This window comes from Salmo salar, chromosome ssa01 (genome assembly GCF_905237065.1).
Source record: "Salmo salar chromosome ssa01, Ssal_v3.1, whole genome shotgun sequence".
NCBI lineage: Eukaryota > Metazoa > Chordata > Actinopteri > Salmoniformes > Salmonidae > Salmo > Salmo salar.
In genome coordinates, this window is record NC_059442.1 from 150,898,779 (window position 1) to 150,918,382 (window position 19,604).

Sequence of the window (19,604 nt, forward strand, 5' to 3'; positions counted from 1 at the left end):
GAGCTCCAAAGAAACAACCCCTTCTTCCCTACACACATCCCCAGTCTCTTCCCCAGTCTCTTCCCCAGTCTCTTCCCCAGTCTCTTCCCCAGTCTCTTCCCCAGTCTCTTCCCCAGTCTCTTCCCCAGTCTCTTCCCCAGTCTCTTCCCCAGTCTCTTCCCCAGTCTCTTCCCCAGTCTCTTCCCCAGGCTCTTCCCCAGGCTCTTCCCCAGTCTCTTCCCCAGTCTCTTCCCCAGTCCCAGTCTCTTCCCCAGTCTCTTCCCCAGGCTCTTCCCCAGTCTCTTCCCCAGTCCCAGTCTCTTCCCCAGTCTCTTCCCCAGGCTCTTCCCCAGTCTCTTCCCCAGTCCCAGTCTCTTCCCCAGTCTCTTCCCCAGGCTCTTCCCCAGTCTCTTCCCCAGTCCCAGGCTCTTCCCCAGTCTCTTCCCCAGTCTCAGCCTCATCCCCTGGTTCCCCCGATACTTCCCCAGATGGCATCTCCCCCTATGAGGACATGGAGGGGTCGGGTGGCCATACCCAGGAGGGCTCAACAGATGATACCCGGCCCACCCCAGCCTTAGATAGCCAACCAGGTGTGGTCACGGACGAGACAGAGATTGGAGGGGCGGAGAGCGTCACACACACCCCATCTCACACACACTACACTTACACCAAAGACACACAAACTCCCTCTCAGACCGAGGTAGGAGACTTTGAGGGGTCTACGTCGACAGAAGAGGAAGGCTCGGCCCAGGAGGTGTACCCACCTGAAGACCCCAGAATCACCAGCCCTGGCAGCCCTGGAGCCATTGAGGCTCCCCTGGTGGGGCCTGGGGTGGAGGGACAGGTGACAGTTACACCCGAACCGGGAGCCAGACCAGGAGCCAGACCAGGAGCCAGACCAGCCCAGGCAGGAGGGACTGTAGGAGACCACACTGCACATCACATAGACTCTTCTACACAGCACACAGACTACCCCCTCCAGCCTACCATGCAGGATAAAGACCTCTGGACTCATACTGAGGATCAGACCAGATACCCACCTACACATGGGAAGGACCAAACCACCCAGCATGCCTCACACCATAGGGATCACTCCACATACACTAAGGATCATACCAAATACCCCACTACACAAACCACCCAGCATCCAACACACGATGGAGATCACTCCACACACACTAAAGAGCAAACCAAACAACCTTCTCACCCTAGATTCCCCACCACCCACCACCAGGAGCAAACCAGCCTCTCTACCACAGATCAGAAGACCACACAGCACCTGAACCTGACATACACACACCCTGCTCACCCCTCCACTCCACCTCCCACCCACTCCTCCACTCCACCTTCTGCACATCCCTCCACTCCACCTCCCACCCACTCCTCCACTCCACCTTCTGCACATCCCTCCACTCCACCTCCCACCCACTCCTCCACTGCACCTTCTGCACATCCCTCCACTCTACCTCCCACCCACTCCTCCACTCCACCTTCTGCACATCCCTCCACTCTACCTCCCACCCACTTCTCCACTCCACCTTCTGCACATCCCTCCACTCTACCTCCCACCCACTCCTCCACTCCACCTCCTGCACACCCCTCCACTTCATTTCCCACCCACCCCTCCACTCCACCTCCTGCCCGGCCCTCCCGCCCCATCCCTGACTGGGCCCTGACCACCCAGACCCTCCTGCCTGACGGGGAGGAGTTTGTGGATTATGACCGTGTGAATGGTTCTCCTCTGCTGGAGGCCAGTCCCCCTGTTCCTGAGGAACCCCAGTCCACCTATCATCCTGAAACAGGAACTGACTACTACATCGAGGCCCAGACCGTCGATGTCAGACGTAGGTGTAAATCTCAGAGCCTATTCAATGTTTAATGATGGGTGTATGACGTCATCATGGCCATTGGTTGTTGTTGAACGTTGATGATAATAATGTTATTAATGAGTGCCAGTCCAACCATCATCAATGTTATTGATGATGATAATAATGTTATTAATGATGATAATAATGTTATTGATGATGATAATAATGTTATTGATGATGATAATAATGTTATTAATGATGATAATAATGTTATTAATGATGATAATAATGTTATTGATGATAATAATTATGTTATTGATGATGATAATAATGTTATTAATGATGATAATAATGTTATTGATGATGATAATACTGTTATTGATGATGATAATAATGTTATTAATGATGATAATAATGTTATTGATGATAATAATAATGTTATTGATGATGATAATAATGTTATTAATGATGATAATAATGTTATTAATGATGATAATAATGTTATTGATGATGATAATAATGTTATTAATGATGATAATAATGTTATTGATGATGATAATAATGTTATTAATGATGATAATAGTGTTATTGATGATGATAATACTGTTATTGATGATGATAATAATGTTATTAATGATGATAATGTTATTGATCATAATAATAATGTTATTGATGATGATAACAATGTTATTGATGGTGATAATAATGTTCTTGATGATGATGATGACAATGTTATTGATGATGATAATAATGTTATTGATGATGATAATAATGTTATTGATGATGATAATAATGTTATTGATGATTATAATAATGTTCTTGATGATAATAATAATGTTATTGATGATGATGATGATGATGATGATGATGATAATAATGTTCTTAATGACAATGATGCTGATGATGCTGATGATGATGACAATGATAGCGATGCCGATGTTAACTTTGCGATGATGCTAATGATAACTACTGTGATGATGAGGATGATAATTATGATGATATGTGTGTGTCTGTCTCAGCTTTGCAGCAGTGCACGGTGAATGTGTGTCTGAACAAAGCATCTTGCTACCAGAGAGGCAACGCCAGCATCTGTGTATGTGCACCTGGATACACCGGACAGCGCTGCGAGACAGGTACACACACACACACACACACACACACACACACACACACACACACACACACACACAGTTATATTATATTCTATGTCATTTGTGTAGATGTTGATGAGTGCCAGTCCAACCCGTGTGCTAATGGAGCCACCTGTATGGACGGAGTCAACTCCTTCAGCTGTGTGTGTCTGCCCAGCTACGCAGGACAGCTCTGTGAACAAGGTAACACACACACCAGTGCAGCTGCTTTAATACCCTCATCAAAGCTTTTACAAAAAAGAGTCAGCCTTTCAAGACAACTCACAGTTCTGTCCAAAAGTGGTAAATGATTCTAGTGGAACTGCCAGCTCTTGGTCGTATTTAGTCAGTAAACAGACTCCATTCTCTGGATCAGGCTGAGAACACCATTGTCCAAGGTTGACTACGGCTGTGTATAGGTTGCATCACACACACACACACACGCACACACAGTGAGTCATGTCTGTGCTCCCTGGATATCCCGTAACGCTGGGCGTTGGCTGCACACTAGATTAGTTCCAGCTTCATCCCCAGTACTGCTGCTTTTACTCAGCAACTATACTGTACATACATGCATGCTTACATGCATACACCAAATAACATGTGCATTCACCTCGTACTGTATCTGTAACAGTACATACACACATGTCATGCTAAACAAACACACTGACAGCCACACCTGGAGAGCCACAGCTGTGTTCTGATGCTAGTGGGCCAGAGGAGAGAGAGCAAGGACAGAATCAGTCCATTATTTTATTAGAAAGATGTTGCAGCTGTAGGGAACTGGATCAATACAGGCTGTACTAACCACTGGCATGGACCAAATCAACTCTTTATCCAATACAGAGCTGCTCGTTGACAAGTTGGTGTATGTTTGTGTTTGTGTGTGTGAGTATGTGTGTATGTAAGCATGTGTGTGTGTGAGCGTGTGTATGTAAGCGTCTGTGTGTGTGTGTGTGTGTGTGTGTGTGTGTGTGTGTGTGTGTGTGTGTGTGTGTGTGTGTGTGTGTGTGTGTGTGTGTGTGTGTGTGTGTGTGTGTGTGTGTGTGAGAGCCTGTATGTGTGTGTGTGTGTAGCCAGTGACGGGGGTATGATAAGCTAATAAAGGTGATTTGAAGCTCGCTGATGATAGACGCACCCTGAGGCCTTGATTAAAAGTAATTTCATTGTCAATTGCACTCAAGGTCCAACTGAAACTTCCTCCTTTAACCCATCCCCTCTGAATCTGAGAGGGCGTTACCTGCCTTGCTCACGGGCAGAAAGACAGATTTTTCACCTTGTTGGCTCAGGGATTCAAATGGTCAACCTTTCAGTTACTGGCCCAGTGCTCTAACCGCTAGGCCACCTGCTGGCCCATAACCCCCCACTTGACACACACCACAGACATGCTCAGTCAACCAGTCTTGCTATAACCCTTTATAATGTTTGCATGTTTCTCTAGACATTATAAATGATGACGTAACAAACACCTGCCTGTTCAGCCTGTACGATATGAATAACACTGGTCATCCCCTAGCAACGAACTTAGCAACAAGACCCACGGGAAACAAGCAAAACAGACCCATTCTACAGTAGAACACTCAGAATAAACTTCTAGAAAAATGGAACTAGTCTAAACAACTATTCAGAATTCTAATTCTATGACAACAGCTCATCCAAGCCAGCAGCATGCTGGATCATGGTTATCTGACATAGCATTGTGGACCCACTAACATACACAAATCTTGCACAGTCCCAAAACTACAAAGAGGGTTCAGTATGGAGCCACAGTCCCTTAATGCAGTAGCATGCTCTTCTATTCTCGACTTACACAGGTGGATCAATGTGGGTGAATGTATGAGAGCGAGCAAGCTTGTGTGTGTGCGTGTGTATGTGTTTGGCCTAGAGAACAGGGGAACTTGTGAGGGTTTCCAAAATGGATAATGAGCTCCAACTGTGAGTCTGTGAGCTCATTCAGTCAGGGACCTTTCTAAACCAGCTGGAGCTCTTTCACAGTCCACCATTTGTTTTAGTTTCTCTCTCTAACTCTCTCACTCGGTTTCAATCTCTTTCGCTCTCTGTTTCTCTCTCTTCTCCCCTAATTTTGTGCAATTTGTTTCATCTCTGTGGATATTGTTAGCCATTGATTCCTCTGTTAATCGTTCCTCTCTCTCCCCCAGACACGGAGGTGTGTGAGTATGGCTGGCAGAAGTTCGAGAGCCATTGTTATAAGTACGTCACCCACCGTCGGACATGGGATGCTGCCGAGAGAGAGTGTCGTGTCCAAGGAGCCCACCTAGCCAGTGTCCTGTCACAGGAGGAGCAGCTGTATGTCAACCGTAAGTCCCGCCTCCCTTAGGTTGTCATTAGTCACAGGTAACAGGTTAGGGTGAGAGGTCAGAGGGTAGAGAGTATGGAGCGTAGAGATATTGTGTGTCATATGTAGCACTCAGGACTCCATAATGAAACTGTTTTGATGAGTCTGCACAACAAACTGTAAAAAACAGTTTTCCTGACTAGTTTATTGGGGACAGTTCACAGTAGGGGGGACTCACGTCATACCCTAGGGCTGCTTACCTACTGTACAGTAAGTACCCCTTCTGATTTGGTCTGTATCATTCATACACACACAGCAAACTACCCACTGGGCACAAACGTCAGCACAACGTCTAGTTTTGATTTACATTTGGTTGAGTTGTCAGCTAACGTGAATTCAGCGTAAAATCAACACATTTCACCATGTCATTGGATTTAAAAGTTGGGTGACAAAAATATCCAATCAGCTTTCCACATTGATTCAACGTCATCACATAGAATCTTTGGTTGAAATGATGTGTAGACAATGTTGATTCAACCAGAAAGGGGGAAAGAGGGAGAGATCGGCAGTGTTTTGGGGCTTAGAAAGCAGCCTTTGGGAACAGGAAGCTGGTGATTCATACATCGTAAAATGTATTTGTGATTTGTTGTTGTAGAGTTAGACAGATTCAGTCCTGTTGTTTCTCACCCCCAGGTCTGGGCCATGACTACCAGTGGATCGGTCTGAACGACAAGATGTTTGAGAGAGACTTCCGCTGGACAGACGGCAGCATCATGGTAAAACAGGAGAAAATCCCCTGATAAGATTCACTACATGGTCAAAAGTATGTGGACACCCCTTCAGATGAGTGGATTCGGCTATATCAGCCACACCCGTTGCTGACAAGTGAATAACATCCAGCACACAGCCATGCAATCTCCATAGACAAACATTGGCAGTAGAATAGCCTGTACTGCAGAGCTCAGTAACTTTCAGCGTGGCACCGTCATAGGATGCCACCTTTCCAACAAGTCAGTTCGTCAAATTTCTGCCCTGCTAGAGCTGCTCCGGACAACTGTAAGTGCTGTTAATGTGAAGTGGAAACGTCGCAAAGTGGTAGGCCACACAAGCTCACAGAGCGGGACCGCCGAGTGTTGAAATGCGTAGCGTGTAAAAATCGTCTGTCCTTGGTTGCAACACTCTCTACCGAGTTCCAAACTGCCTTTGGAAGCGACGTCATCACAATAACTGTTTGTTGGGAGCTTCATGAAATGGGTTTCCATGGCCGAGCAGCCACACACAAGCCTAAGATCACCATGCGCAATGCCAAGCGTTGGCTGGAGTTATGTAAAGGTCGCCGCCGCCATTGGACTCTGGAGCAGTGGAATCACGCTTCACCATCTGGCAGTCCAACGGACGAATCTGGGTTTGGCGGATGCCAGGAGAAAGTTACCTGCCCGAATACAAAGTGCCAACTGTAAAGTTTGGTGGTTGGAGGAATAATGGTCTGGGGCTGTTTTTCGTGGTTCGGGCTAGGCCCCTCATTGTTCAGGCCAGGTGCTTCCAACTTTGTAGCAACAGTTAGTGGAAGACCTTGACTGGCCTGCACAGAGCTCTGACCTCAACACTATCGAACACCTTTGGGATGAATTGGAACGCTGACTGCCTAATCGCCCAATATCAGTGCCCGACCTCATTAATTCTCTTGTGGCTGAATGGAAGGAAGTACCCGCAGCAATATTCCAACATCTAGTGGAAAGCCTTCCCAGAAGAGTGGAGGCTGTTATAGCAGCAAAGGGGGGACCAACTCCATATTAATGCCCATGATTTTGGAATGAGACAATCGATGAGCAGGCGTCCACATACTTTTGGCCATGTAGTGTATGATATGATGTGATATGGGTGTTACAGATGATTTTAACACATACACACACATACTAAGCAGAGAATGTCTGTTTTCTCTGTATGAAGTGTGAGCTGAGATATGGAGCAAGGACAGTGTGTGTGTTTGTGTGTGTGTGTGTGTGTTGCTGCGCACACACAGCCACAAGAGAGAGACACAGATGATACTGTTGAAACAATGTTGTTTTTTAACGGCGTTATCGCTCAGTACTGCAAGATACAACCTTGTTCAGTTCTAAGTGTACATGTGTGTGTTTGAGTGTGTGTTTTAGTTAACATGCATTAATGCATAGCTGTAGCCGTTTGAACCAGGGACACTCCAACAAAAATATCCTAAAGAAGAGAAGGGGGAGGCGGGGAAAATTGGGGAGAATTCCCCCTGTCCCCATGCCAGAGGGTGGTGCTGGTGGTCGGGGGTTAGCTAAACATCTGGTTCAGTTTCACAGTAGAGATTATAGGTCTGGCTCACTGAGATGGCGCAATAGCGCCCCCGTATGACCTCTTTGTGTATTACAGCCACATGCTAACGCCACCGCAGCACTATTCTGTCACAGGAGTCTCCACTGGGTTCTTTCGTCTAGCGGCTGTTCGTTAGTAAAGCTTCTGACAGCTTACAGAAAAGCAGGGTTAACAAAGGAAACTTGTGTATAAACTGATAGGCTTGTTAAAAGGTACTGTCATCTGGTTCCTATAGTGGCTAGTGATGAATGAGATTGGTAAAGAAGTTACAATGAGATTCCTCCCCTGTGTTATACAGTGACTACCTTATTGGTCAGGTATACTGTGAATGATGATCTTATACAGTAAGGGCTGTGTGAGCTATCAGGGTAACTGTGGAGCTGTTAAGCTGCTAGTGAATATGACTGTAGTAAAAAGGTCTAAACTTTGGTGATGATGAGAGTGTGTGATTTGTTTGTTTGCAGCAATATGAGCACTGGCGTCCCAACCAGCCAGACAGTTTCTTCCAATCTGGAGAGGACTGTGTGGTGATGATCTGGCACGAGGGAGGACAGTGGAACGATGTACCCTGCAACTACCACCTCACCTTCACCTGCAAGAAGGGCACAGGTAACACAAATGGGTCAATTCCAGTTCAATTCCAGTCAATTCAGAAAGTAAACCAAATTTCAATTTTCCTCGTTGAAAAACATTGAAGAGAATTGGCATGGGTCTTCAGATCCTCAAAAGGTTTTACAGCTGCTCCATCGAGAGCATCCTGACTGGTTGCATCACTGCCTGGTATGGCAACTGCTCGGCCTCCGACCGCAAGGCACTACAGAGGGTAGTGCGTATGGCCCAGTACATCACCGGGGCCAAGCTTCCTGCCATCCAGGACCTCTATACCAGGCGGTGTCAGAGGAAGGCCCTAAAAATTGTCAAAGACTCCAGGCACCCTAGTCATAGACTGTTTTCTCTGCTACCGCACGGCATGCGGTACCGGAGCGCCAAGTCTAGGTCCAAGAGGCTTCTTAACAGCTTCTACCCCCAAACCATAAGACTCCTGAACAGCTAATCAAAGGGCTACCCAGACATGCACTCTCACACACACACACACACACACACACACACACACACACACACACACACACACACACACACACACACACACACACACACACACACACACACACACACACACACACACACACACACACCTTACCCTTGTCCTCTCTCCTCCCTCCAGTCTCTTGCAGCCAGCCCCCATTAGTGAAGGATGCCTGTGTGTTTGGTTCTATGAAGCCTCGTTATGAAATCAACACTCTGGTTCGTTACCACTGTAAAAACGGCTTCATACAGAGACATGTCCCTACCATCCGCTGCCGTGACAATGGCCAATGGGACAGCCCCAAGATCACCTGTATGAGCCGTGAGTACCTTCCCTTTCCGCTGTCTCCATGACAACCAGAACAGACTATAGCCACCAACTAATCAGGGCCTTGATGCAACGACATTAACAATCTCTCCTTTTGTTTTTTCAGCCGCTACCTACCAGAAGTCTTTCGTTTCTAGGCAACGTACCGATAATCACAATCATAACCAGAATCAGTACAATCACAACAATCGAAACCAACAATACAACAATTAAAACAACCAAGACCAACAGAAGAACTACAACCAGCAACGTCAGGGCAGCCGTAACCAGCAGCAACAGAGCCAGAGAGAGAAGAGACATCAACACTAATCTGATCTCTGCTCAGTCCTTAAAAGCGCAGATAAGGTTGCAAAATTCCCCAAATTCCAAAATTTTCCAGAAATCCTGGTTGGAGGATTCTGAATTTCCTGCTTATTCCCTCCTGATTCCAGGACTCTTCCAACTGGGATTTCTATAATTTTGAGTAATGTACTAATCCCAGATCAAGTCAGATCGGATCAAAGGGGCTAGCTAGGGCCAGACCCATAGACATACATTCAGAACTATTTATAAATATGTATAGCTATGGCTCTGGATAGGGCCATGGAGTATTTCACAAGGCATAATCATAATCAGCAAGCTAACTCTGATAAACTGATAAAACACAGGTTTAATAAACATTGTTACACATTGTATTGTATTGAGTATTGAGTCAATTTCAAATTCAACTAGGACAAATTAAGTTTCAGAATATTTTTGAAGTTAGTTGGCTAACTTGATCTTGATCTTGCTTAGCGAAATCTCCCCAGATCACATCTGATTCTTCCTACAACAACACACAGTGCCTTAATGGTTAATACAGCAACAGTGTCCATCTCTAGAACAGGAGAGCTTTTCTGTGCCTGCTCTAGAGGGACACATCTCAATCCAATGCTTTCTGAAAATGTCCACTTTATCCTGTTTCTTTTTCCTGAGAAATAATCCACTGAAAAGACATATAAAATATATATTTGTCTCACTACTAGAATGTCTGCCTGTGCCCTGGTGACAAGTTTGCAATTATTCCAGTGAAAGAGACCCTAGTTTATTATTTGGAATAATGAGCATTCACATAATCACATCAGCAAGTTATGAAGGTTTATATGAATCATTCCACATTTTCTGCTCACAGAATGGAAGATAGAAGTTGATTGTTCTCATATACAACCCCCCCCCCCACCTTCAGAACAGCTTCAATTCGTCTGGGCATGGACTCTACAAGGTGTTGAAAGCGTTCCACATGGACGCTGGCCCATGTTGACTCCAATGCTTCCCACAGTTGTGTCAAGTTGGCTGGATGTCCTTTGGGTAGTGGACCATTATTGATAAATACGGAAAACTGTTGAGTGTTAAAAGCCCAGCAGCGTTGAAGTTCTTGACACAAACCAGTGTGCCTGGCACCTACTACCATACCCCGTTCAAAGGTACTTAAATCTTTTGTCTTGTCCATTCATCCTCTGAATGGCACACATACACAATCCATGCCTCAAGGCTTAAAAATCCTTCTTTAACCTGTCTCCTCCCCTTCATCTACACTGATTGAAGGGGATTTAACAGGTGACATCAATAAGGGACCATAGCTTTCACCTATATTCACCTGGTCAGTCTGTGTCATGGAAAGAGCAGGTGTTCTTAGTGTTTTGTATACTCAGTGTAGTCTTGATTCAATATTGTGCATACAGGCAGTATGTCATGTGAATTCATTTTATGTAAATAAAAATTAGCCACATGTTTATCACTATCTTCGGTCAATGAAAAAGTCACTATGAAGTGCAATCGTTGTTCATGACAAGTGACTGTTAACATATGGAGCATAGACCTGATATCTGTGACAGTCACCTCCTGCAGTGGCTCTCCAGCGTATTCAAAAACATCAGTCATTCCTTCATCGTAAAGATCATGTTTTTAAAAGGGTGTGTTTAAAAAAAAAACAGTATGTATACAATGATAAAGAGGAAAATATAGAGTTTAATGCATGTCAGGTATGTGGGTGGGCGTGTGCTGTGGCTAGAGACCTGACTCATAAGATAGAGGATAAAAGTTATATATGAAGACATATCCATTTAATTTATTGTATATGTTACACCTATGAATGGACTGTGATACTGTTAAAGGTCATGAGAACTGAAGTGATTTTTACAACAATGACTTCTTTTGCTGTTTACAGAAATCTGTCTTGTTGTACCTTGCAGAGAAAGTACCTTATCTTACATTATGTTGCCTTTCAGTTCTTTATGTTGCACACAACCTGTTTAGTAAAGTTATACAATCCAGATATCTGAGCTGTTACTGTGCTGGGCAGGGGGTTGACCTGTACCCAAGAATCACCACAAACTGCTCTCAACAGAACCAACTGTACCCAAGAATCACCACAAACTGCTCTCAACAGAACCAACTGTACCCAAGAACCACCACAAACTGCTCTCAACAGAACCAACTGTACCCAAGAACCACCACAAACTGCTCTCAACAGAACCAACTGTACCCAAGAATCACCACAAACTGCTCTCAACAGAACCAACTGTACCCAAGAACCACCACAAACTGCTCTCAACAGAACCAACTGTACCCAAGAATCACCACAAACTGCTCTCAACAGAACCAACTGTACCCAAGAATCACCACAGACTGCTCTCAACAGAACCAACTGTACCCAAGAATCACCACAAACTGCTCTCAACAGAACCAACTGTACCCAAGAATCACCACAAACTGCTCTCAACAGAACCAACTTTGAGAAACACTCAGGTCGTGTTCCCCTGCTCAGACAATGCATGTATCAACCAATGGATGCATGCCAGATCATCGACTGCGCCGTCAGGCATCAGATTGCTGTAACATATGAATTTGTTGGCTGATACGTAAAATACCTATCCAGGCACATCTAAGCAGAGTAACACAACCTCAAAGACACTTGAACTATGACCTTTTAGAAATACAAATGATTCCTTTTTACGTTAGGAACATTATTGGTCCCCAAAAAATAGCTCAAATACTTCTTCAGTATATCCTGTTACTATCGTCCGTAAAATATCTGTATAAATCAATTGCTCCTGATTAAGCATGGACAACAGTACAAAGAGGAGACTGTATTGAAAGTTTATCGGCTAATATCGCTGTTCCTCAGTTAGAGGATTCTGCTGCATTTGTCTTCTTTGTTTACTGCTTTCATACATTCTGTTTGTTTTATCATCCATGTCTGTTTCTACCCAGAGAGTGTTGGGGATACTGTATCGGAGGAGGCAGAGGGAATGTGACTTATCAGAGAATACTTAGTCTGTTTCTATGTTATGTTGTGTATGTCGCCAAAGACCCACTAATAATGTACCCATACACCATCCTCTGCTCCATCGCAACTTCTGCTGTGTGTGCAATAAAAATATTATAACAAATTTTATCCATGTGTATCAATGTTCTCTCGCTTCATATCTCAATGCAGAAGATTAGTCATTACATACACTGGAGCTTGTTGAAAATTAGACAAATATTGTCTTTACCTGCAATAAGTATTGATTACCAACAGAGGGAGCCACTGTACTTTATTTCAGGGAGTGGGGATGTATTCTAATGTCTAATGCTTAGAGTGATGACATACTCTCACTAAGTGAATGAGTCTATCTTTCCTGTCTGTCTGTCAGTCCAGCCCTGCTGAATGTCCTGGCAACAGCTGAAGGCTGGTTGGGGGACATGAAAATAGCCTTTTGCTCTAGAAACCAGCATGAAAATATGAAACGCCGCCAGCAAACCAACCACCCTCATGACGTCATCCAGCTTCTAAAACAATCTGCTGCTTTGAAAGACATTTTTCAGTAACAAGATCAAGGAACAGAACAGTAATACCACGAAAAGACTTCTGTAATTCCTCAAACTGGCAGGAAAACACTTATGCAAACGTCCCCCACGTTTGGAAACACGTACATTACTGAGGGCCTGCATGTGTCTGTTGGTACCCCTATCCTCCTACTATATCCCCTAACCCTATCCTCCTACTATATCCCCTAACCCTATCCTCCTACTATATCCCCTAACCCTATCCTACTATATCCCCTAACCCTATCCTACTATATCCCCTAACCCTATCCTACTATATCCCCTAACCCTATCCTCCTACTATATCCCCTAACCCTATCCTACTATATCCCCTAACCCTATCCTCCTACTATATCCCCTAACCCTATCCTACTATATCCCCTAACCCTATCCTAATACTATATCCCCTAACCCTATCCTACTATATCCCCTAACCCTACCCTCCTACTATATCCCCTAACCCTATTCCTACTATATCCCCTAACCCTATCCTCCTACTATATCCCCTAACCCTATCCTCCTACTATATCCCCTAACCCTATCCTACTATATCCCCTAACCCTATCCTACTATATCCCCTAACCCTATCCTCCTACTAGATCCTCTACCCCTATCCTCCTACTATATCCCCTAACCCTATCCTCCTACTAGATCCTCTACCCCTATCCTCCTACTATATCCCCTAACCCTATCCTCCTACTAGATCCTCTACCCCTATCCTCCTACTATATCCCCTAACCCTATCCTCCTACTATATCCCCTAACCCTATCCTCCTACTATATCCTCTACCCCTATCCTCCTACTATATCCACTACCCCTATCCTCCTACTATATCCCCTAACCCTATCCTCCTACTAGATCCTCTACCCCTATCCTCCTACTATATCCCCTAACCCTATCCTCCTACTATATCCCCTACCCCTATCCTCCTACTATATCCTCTACCCCTATCCTCCTACTATATCCCCTACCCCTATCCTCCTACTATATCCTCTACCCCTATCCTCCTACTATATCCACTACCCCTATCCTCCTACTATATCCCCTAACCCTATCCTCCTACTAGATCCTCTACCCCTATCCTCCTACTATATCCACTACCCCTATCCTCCTACTATATCCCCTAACCCTATCCTCCTACTATATCCACTACCCCTATCCTCCTACTATATCCTCTACCCCTATCCTCCTACTATATCCTCTACCCCTATCCTCCTACTATATCCCCTAACCCTATCCTCCTACTAGATCCTCTACCCCTATCCTCCTACTAGATCCTCTACCCCTATCCTCCTACTATATCCCCTAACCCTATCCTCCTACTATATCCTCTACCATCATCCTCCTACTATATCCTCAACCATCATCCTCCTACTAGATCCTCTACCCCTATCCTCCTACTATATCCCCTAACCCTATCCTCCTACTATATCCACTACCCCTATCCTCCTACTATATCCTCTACCCCTATCCTCCTACTATATCCCCTAACCCTATCCTCCTACTATATCCTCTACCCCTATCCTCCTACTATATCCCCTAACCCTATCCTCCTACTAGATCCTCTACCCCTATCCTCCTACTATATCCTCTACCCCTATCCTCCAACTATATACCCTAACCCTATCCTACTATATCCCCTAACCCTATCCTCCTACTATATCCCCTAACCCTATCCTCCTACTATATCCACTACCCCTATCCTCCTACTATATCCTCTACCCCTATCCTCCTACTAAATCCTCTACCCCTATCCTCCTACTATATCCTCTACCCCTATCCTCCTACTATATCCACTACCCCTATCCTCCTACTAAATCCTCTACCCCTATCCTCCTACTATATCCTCTACCCCTATCCTCCTACTATATCCACTACCCCTATCCTCCTACTATATCCCCTAACCCTATCCTCCTACTAGATCCTCTACCCCTATCCTCCTACTATATCCTCTAACCCTATCCTCCTAATATATCCCCTAACCCTATCCTTCTACTAGATCCTCTACCCCGATCCTCCTACTATATCCTCTAACCCTATCCTCCTACTATATCCCCTAACCCTATCCTTCTACTATATCCTCTACCCCTATCCTCCTACTATATCCCGTATCCCATCCTCCTACTATATCCTCTACCCTTAAATGGGGTGATTTTCTGGCCCATTCATGGTCTAGTCTAGAGAGGGCTGCTCTGCTAGTGATGAGTGAGGGTATTGCAGGCTCTGTGGTAATGCAGCTAGATCGGCTTCAGACATGCAGACTAACTTAGCATCGTTAGCTTGCTAACAGCCTGTCACTGTTCAGACAACCAGCTCCATAGATATCACTGGGTCTACTCATTCCCTCTAAGAAATGATTTGTGTAAAAAATATCTGTTTTTTTGTTTTGTTTTAAGAAATGTGAAATTACACTGCAAGTATTTATTTTGCCTATCTGCAGTGCATACAAGCTCAGATGCTCGCCTTGTGTTTCTAGACACTAGAGGCTAAGCCATACATAGAGGCACAGAAACTAGTGTCTTACATAATGATTATACTGCAGGTCTGCATGTCAAGATACTACCCAGTGGCACAGTACTCTATTGCCAGGCATTTTGTGTTGCTGCTGAGGACTTAATACTGTTTACCTTGTCCCTTCTAGGCCACCGTAAGTCTTCTGACATAAACACAGTGTTCAGTGCAACATTTGTATTTGTTTTTCCTTGTTTTTATGTTTCTGGGGTTAGTTTCAACACTTTAGCCCTTTGACTGATCATGAAACTCTGGGATAGCATAGAAAATAAAACTGTAATGTTAATATTTATATATCAAAAGATATTCATGAACAGAAATACAATTCTAGATAATCACATTCTACACATTCATATTTGAAAACTGAAACAATGCTAATGGTTGCCTTCTCCTTTTTATCTGTTTCTATGAGACTGATGTTTGGTCCACACATTATAAAATAAACTCCTCAAAATGATGCTGAAGTACATGACACTGTTGTAGCACCCTGCAAAGATGGACAGTAGACAGGCTTTTCATTGTGCTATACACTGACACATGACATAGACTGACCAGGTGAATCCAGGTGAAAGCTATGATCCTGATTTTGTACACTCAGAGTAGTTGCTTTCTGTAATATAATAATAGCTTGATCTACGCCATCTTTGCGTTTAGTTTTTGTGTAAATAGTGTTGTTCTTTTGTTGTCCTAGGTTTAATTGCACAGAACAGGTAAGTGCCCAAAGGTATCAGTCCAATTATCAGAAGTTGTACCAGGTTGTTCTCAGTCCAAGCACGTCCTTTGGGGTATGGCATGAATAATCCACTAACTATGTCACTTTGGGAATGTGTGACATCATCTTTACCTCCCTCCCTCCCTCCCGTCCCCAAATCCATCTTCCCTTTCTGTTCCTGCATAGAAACAACAGATTAAATAACATTTACCTTAAATATGCGTAAACTATGCCCGTACAATTTCAGGTCCCAGATTAGAAAAAAAACATGGATTTTGTCTCACACCTCGTGTTTTACAGTATCTAAAAAGAAAACATCACAGTTTTAGTTATACCACTAACTTCCTCCACATGACCTCCCTCTCTCCTATGTCCTCTCCCACATCCTCCTCTCCCTCCTTCTCTTTGTAAATGTAATAGGTTCTCAATGTGTGTGAGAACCTACCTATCACTCAGCCACCCTGCGTTGCACCAGTCCAAACCCCAATGCCAAGCCTCATACAGCTGGTCAAACGACGCCATGATGGAGTCCTGATCGCGACACGCCGCTCAGCTTCAAAGAAGTTCAGGTTGTAACGACCCAGCTCAGGGAAGTAGGGGTAGACGATAACAGGGAGAGGAGAGAGGAGAAGAGAGGGAGAGAGAGGGAGATGTGGAAGAGAGAGGAGAAAATCAATAACATAACAGCAATAAATAAAACATCAATTTGCTTCGGGTTTTATGTGTTCACTTAATCTCTCTTTAAACAAAACAGTAGTTGTAAAAAAACAAACTGTAATAGCTAAACCCCCATTACCTTATAGCCTTTTATCAAATCCTACTATTTCTATTCCAGTGTTGTGTTCGTGTGTGGTGGCTGTAGGCCTGTAACTCCAGGCTTTAGATTGGCAATGGGTGATCATTCTCATATATAATAAAGCAGGTCTGGCTGGCTGATGTATGGAGTTATACCCTGTCCCATGGAGGAGAGCCATGTGTGTGTGTGCTTCTGCATGAGCGTGCTTGTGTGTGCACCTGTATGCGCATGCCTGTGTGTGTGCAAGTGTGTGTTTGTGCGCGAGTGTGTGCCCCTGACAGTCCTCCTGGGTAGTCAGCTCGTGGTGCTATATATAGCCAGAACCCTGGGCCAGCTAGACAAGGACAGGCTGCTGCGGAGTTGACACAGTCACTTTACCACAGCCCAGTCACTTAAAATGATGGTTCTCCCAAAGAGTTAGTCAAACATTTCCATACCTGAAAAGTGAACGGAGTGCATTTTAAATGCTGTGTGAGGGCATACTTTCAGTATCTGTGTGTGTGAGTGTCTACGAGCATCCATGCGTATGTTACCTTGCAGGTCCAGAGACACCACACATGTTCCGTTTTCCATCCCGTCGATGACCTCACACTTATATCTCCCATAATCCTCCAGTGTGAGCTCTGTGATGACCAGCGACGCATCGGTAGGAGGCGAGTCCTGTAAGTAGACGCGTCCATGGAAACGTCCGTAACTCCGCTTGTGGAAGCCCATGGCAACGAACACATCCACCTAGAACAAGATGAAGGATGATTTGAAATTGATGTCATCATTTGGCACCAATGGATACTTCCTGGTCTCTTTTATGACAGACTATCCCCCATAGTGCAATACTTTTGACCAGACCTGTAGAGTATCTGACTCTGACTAAAAGTCCTGCATTATATGGATGGAAAAGGAGGTTTGATTCAAGTTTTACCCTGGTCTATTTTATGACATTGGTTCTTGTAGAAACACACCTCTTTGAGGTATTCTGAGGTCAGCTTGGTCCATTTTATCCTCAGTTTGGGGTTGGTGGGCAGTGACACGTTGTAACGCCCTGGCCATAGAGAGGGGTTTTTTGTTCTTTATTTTGGTTAGGCCAGGGTGATACATTGGGTGGGCGTTCTATGTTCTGTTTCTATGTTTTTGTATTTCTTTGTTTTGGCTCCCAATCAGGCACAGCTGAAGTTCGTTGTTGTTGATTGGGAGTCACACATAAGTCCAGTTGAAACTGGAGCAGCAGCATGACCAGGTGGACTGGGGACAGCAAGGAGTCATCAGGCCAGGTAGTCCTGAAGCATGGTCCGAGGGCTCAGGTCCTCCGAGAGAGTGAAAGAAAGTAAGTATGCCCTCTCTAATTCTTTCTTTCTTTCTTTCTTTCTTTCTTTCTTTCTTTCTTTCTTTCTTTCTTTCTTTCTTTCTTTCTTTCTTTCACGCAGGACACCGAATAAGACATGAGAAATATTCCAGATATAACAGACTGAAACTAGCCCCCCAACACATAAACTACTGCAGCATAAATACTGGAGGCTGAGACAGGAGGGGTCGGGAGACACTGTGGCCCCGTCCGACGATACCCCCGGAGAGGGCCAAACAGGCAGGATATAACCCCACCCACTTTGCCAAAGCACAGCCCCCACACCACTAGAGGGATATCTTCAATCACCAACTTACCATCCTGAGACAAGGCCGAGCATAGCCCACAAAGATCTCCACTACGGCACAACTGAAGGGGGGGGGCCAACCCGGACAGGAAGATCACATCAGTGACTCAACCCACTCAAGCGACACACCCCTCCTAGGAACGGCATGGAAGAGCACCAGTAAGCCAGTGACTCAGCCCCTGTAATAGGGTTAGAGGCAGAGAATCCCAGTGGAGAGAGGGGAACCGGCCAGGCAGAGACAGCAAGGGCGGTTCGTTGATCCAGTGCCTTTCCGTTCGCCTTCACACTCCTGGGCCAGACTACACTCAATCATACGACCTACTGAAGAGATGAGTCTTCAATAAAGACTTAAAAGGTTGAGACCGAGTCTACGTCTCTCACATGGATAGGCAGACCATTCCATAAAAATGGAGCTCTATAGGAGAAAGCCCTGCCTCCAGCTGTTTGCTTAGAAATTCTAGGGACAGTAAGGAGGCATGCGTCTTGTGACCATAGCGTACGTGTAGGTATGTACGGCAGGACCAAATCGGAAAGATAGGTAGGAGCAAGCCCACGTAATGCTTTGTAGGTTAGCAGTAAAACCTTGAAATCAGCCCTTGCCTTAACAGGAAGCCAGTGTAGTGAGGCTAGTAATATGATCAAATGTTTTGGTTCTAGTCAAGATTCTAGCAGCCGTGTTTAGCACTAACTGAAGTTTATTTAGTGCTTTATCCGGGTAGCCGGAAAGTAGAGCATTGCAGTAGTCTAACCTAGAAGTGACAAAAGCATGGATTAATTTTTCTGCATTATTTTTGGACAGAAAGTTCCTGATTTTTGCAATGTTACGTAGATGGGAAAAAAGCTGTCCTTGAAACAGTCTTGATATGTTCGTCAAAAGAGAGATCAGGGTCCAGAGTAACGCCGAGGTCCTTCACAGTTTTATTTGAGACGACTGTACAACCATCAAGATTAATTGTCAGATTCAACAGAAGATCTCTCTGTTTCTTGGGACCTAGACCAAGCATCTCATTTTTTGTCAGAGTTTAAAAGTAGAACATTTGCCGCCATCCACTTCCTTATGTCTGAAACACAGGCTACCAGGGAGGGCAATTTTGGGGCTTCACCATGTTTAATCGAAATGTACAGCTGTGTGTCATCCGAATA

At 44.8% G+C, this 19,604-nt stretch overlaps 1 protein-coding gene and 1 pseudogene across 1 annotated transcript in view; one reads left to right on the plus strand and one right to left on the minus strand.

Moving 5' to 3' along the window:
• The window catches only part of LOC106568264 (versican core protein), a 30,226-nt gene extending 17,844 nt beyond the window's left edge, over positions 1 to 12,382 (plus strand). The window contains exons 7-13 of the mRNA XM_045692193.1: positions 2,807 to 2,920; positions 3,008 to 3,121; positions 5,077 to 5,235; positions 5,907 to 5,989; positions 8,018 to 8,162; positions 8,779 to 8,961; positions 9,074 to 12,382. Coding sequence (XP_045548149.1) covers positions 2,807 to 2,920; positions 3,008 to 3,121; positions 5,077 to 5,235; positions 5,907 to 5,989; positions 8,018 to 8,162; positions 8,779 to 8,961; positions 9,074 to 9,180 — 905 coding nt within the window. The 3' untranslated portion in view covers positions 9,181 to 12,382. The remainder of the gene's footprint in view (positions 1 to 2,806; positions 2,921 to 3,007; positions 3,122 to 5,076; positions 5,236 to 5,906; positions 5,990 to 8,017; positions 8,163 to 8,778; positions 8,962 to 9,073) is intronic.
• A 4,078-nt stretch (positions 12,383 to 16,460) lies between these two features.
• Positions 16,461 to 19,604, minus strand: part of LOC106568271 (hyaluronan and proteoglycan link protein 3-like) — a 35,914-nt pseudogene continuing 32,770 nt past the window's right edge.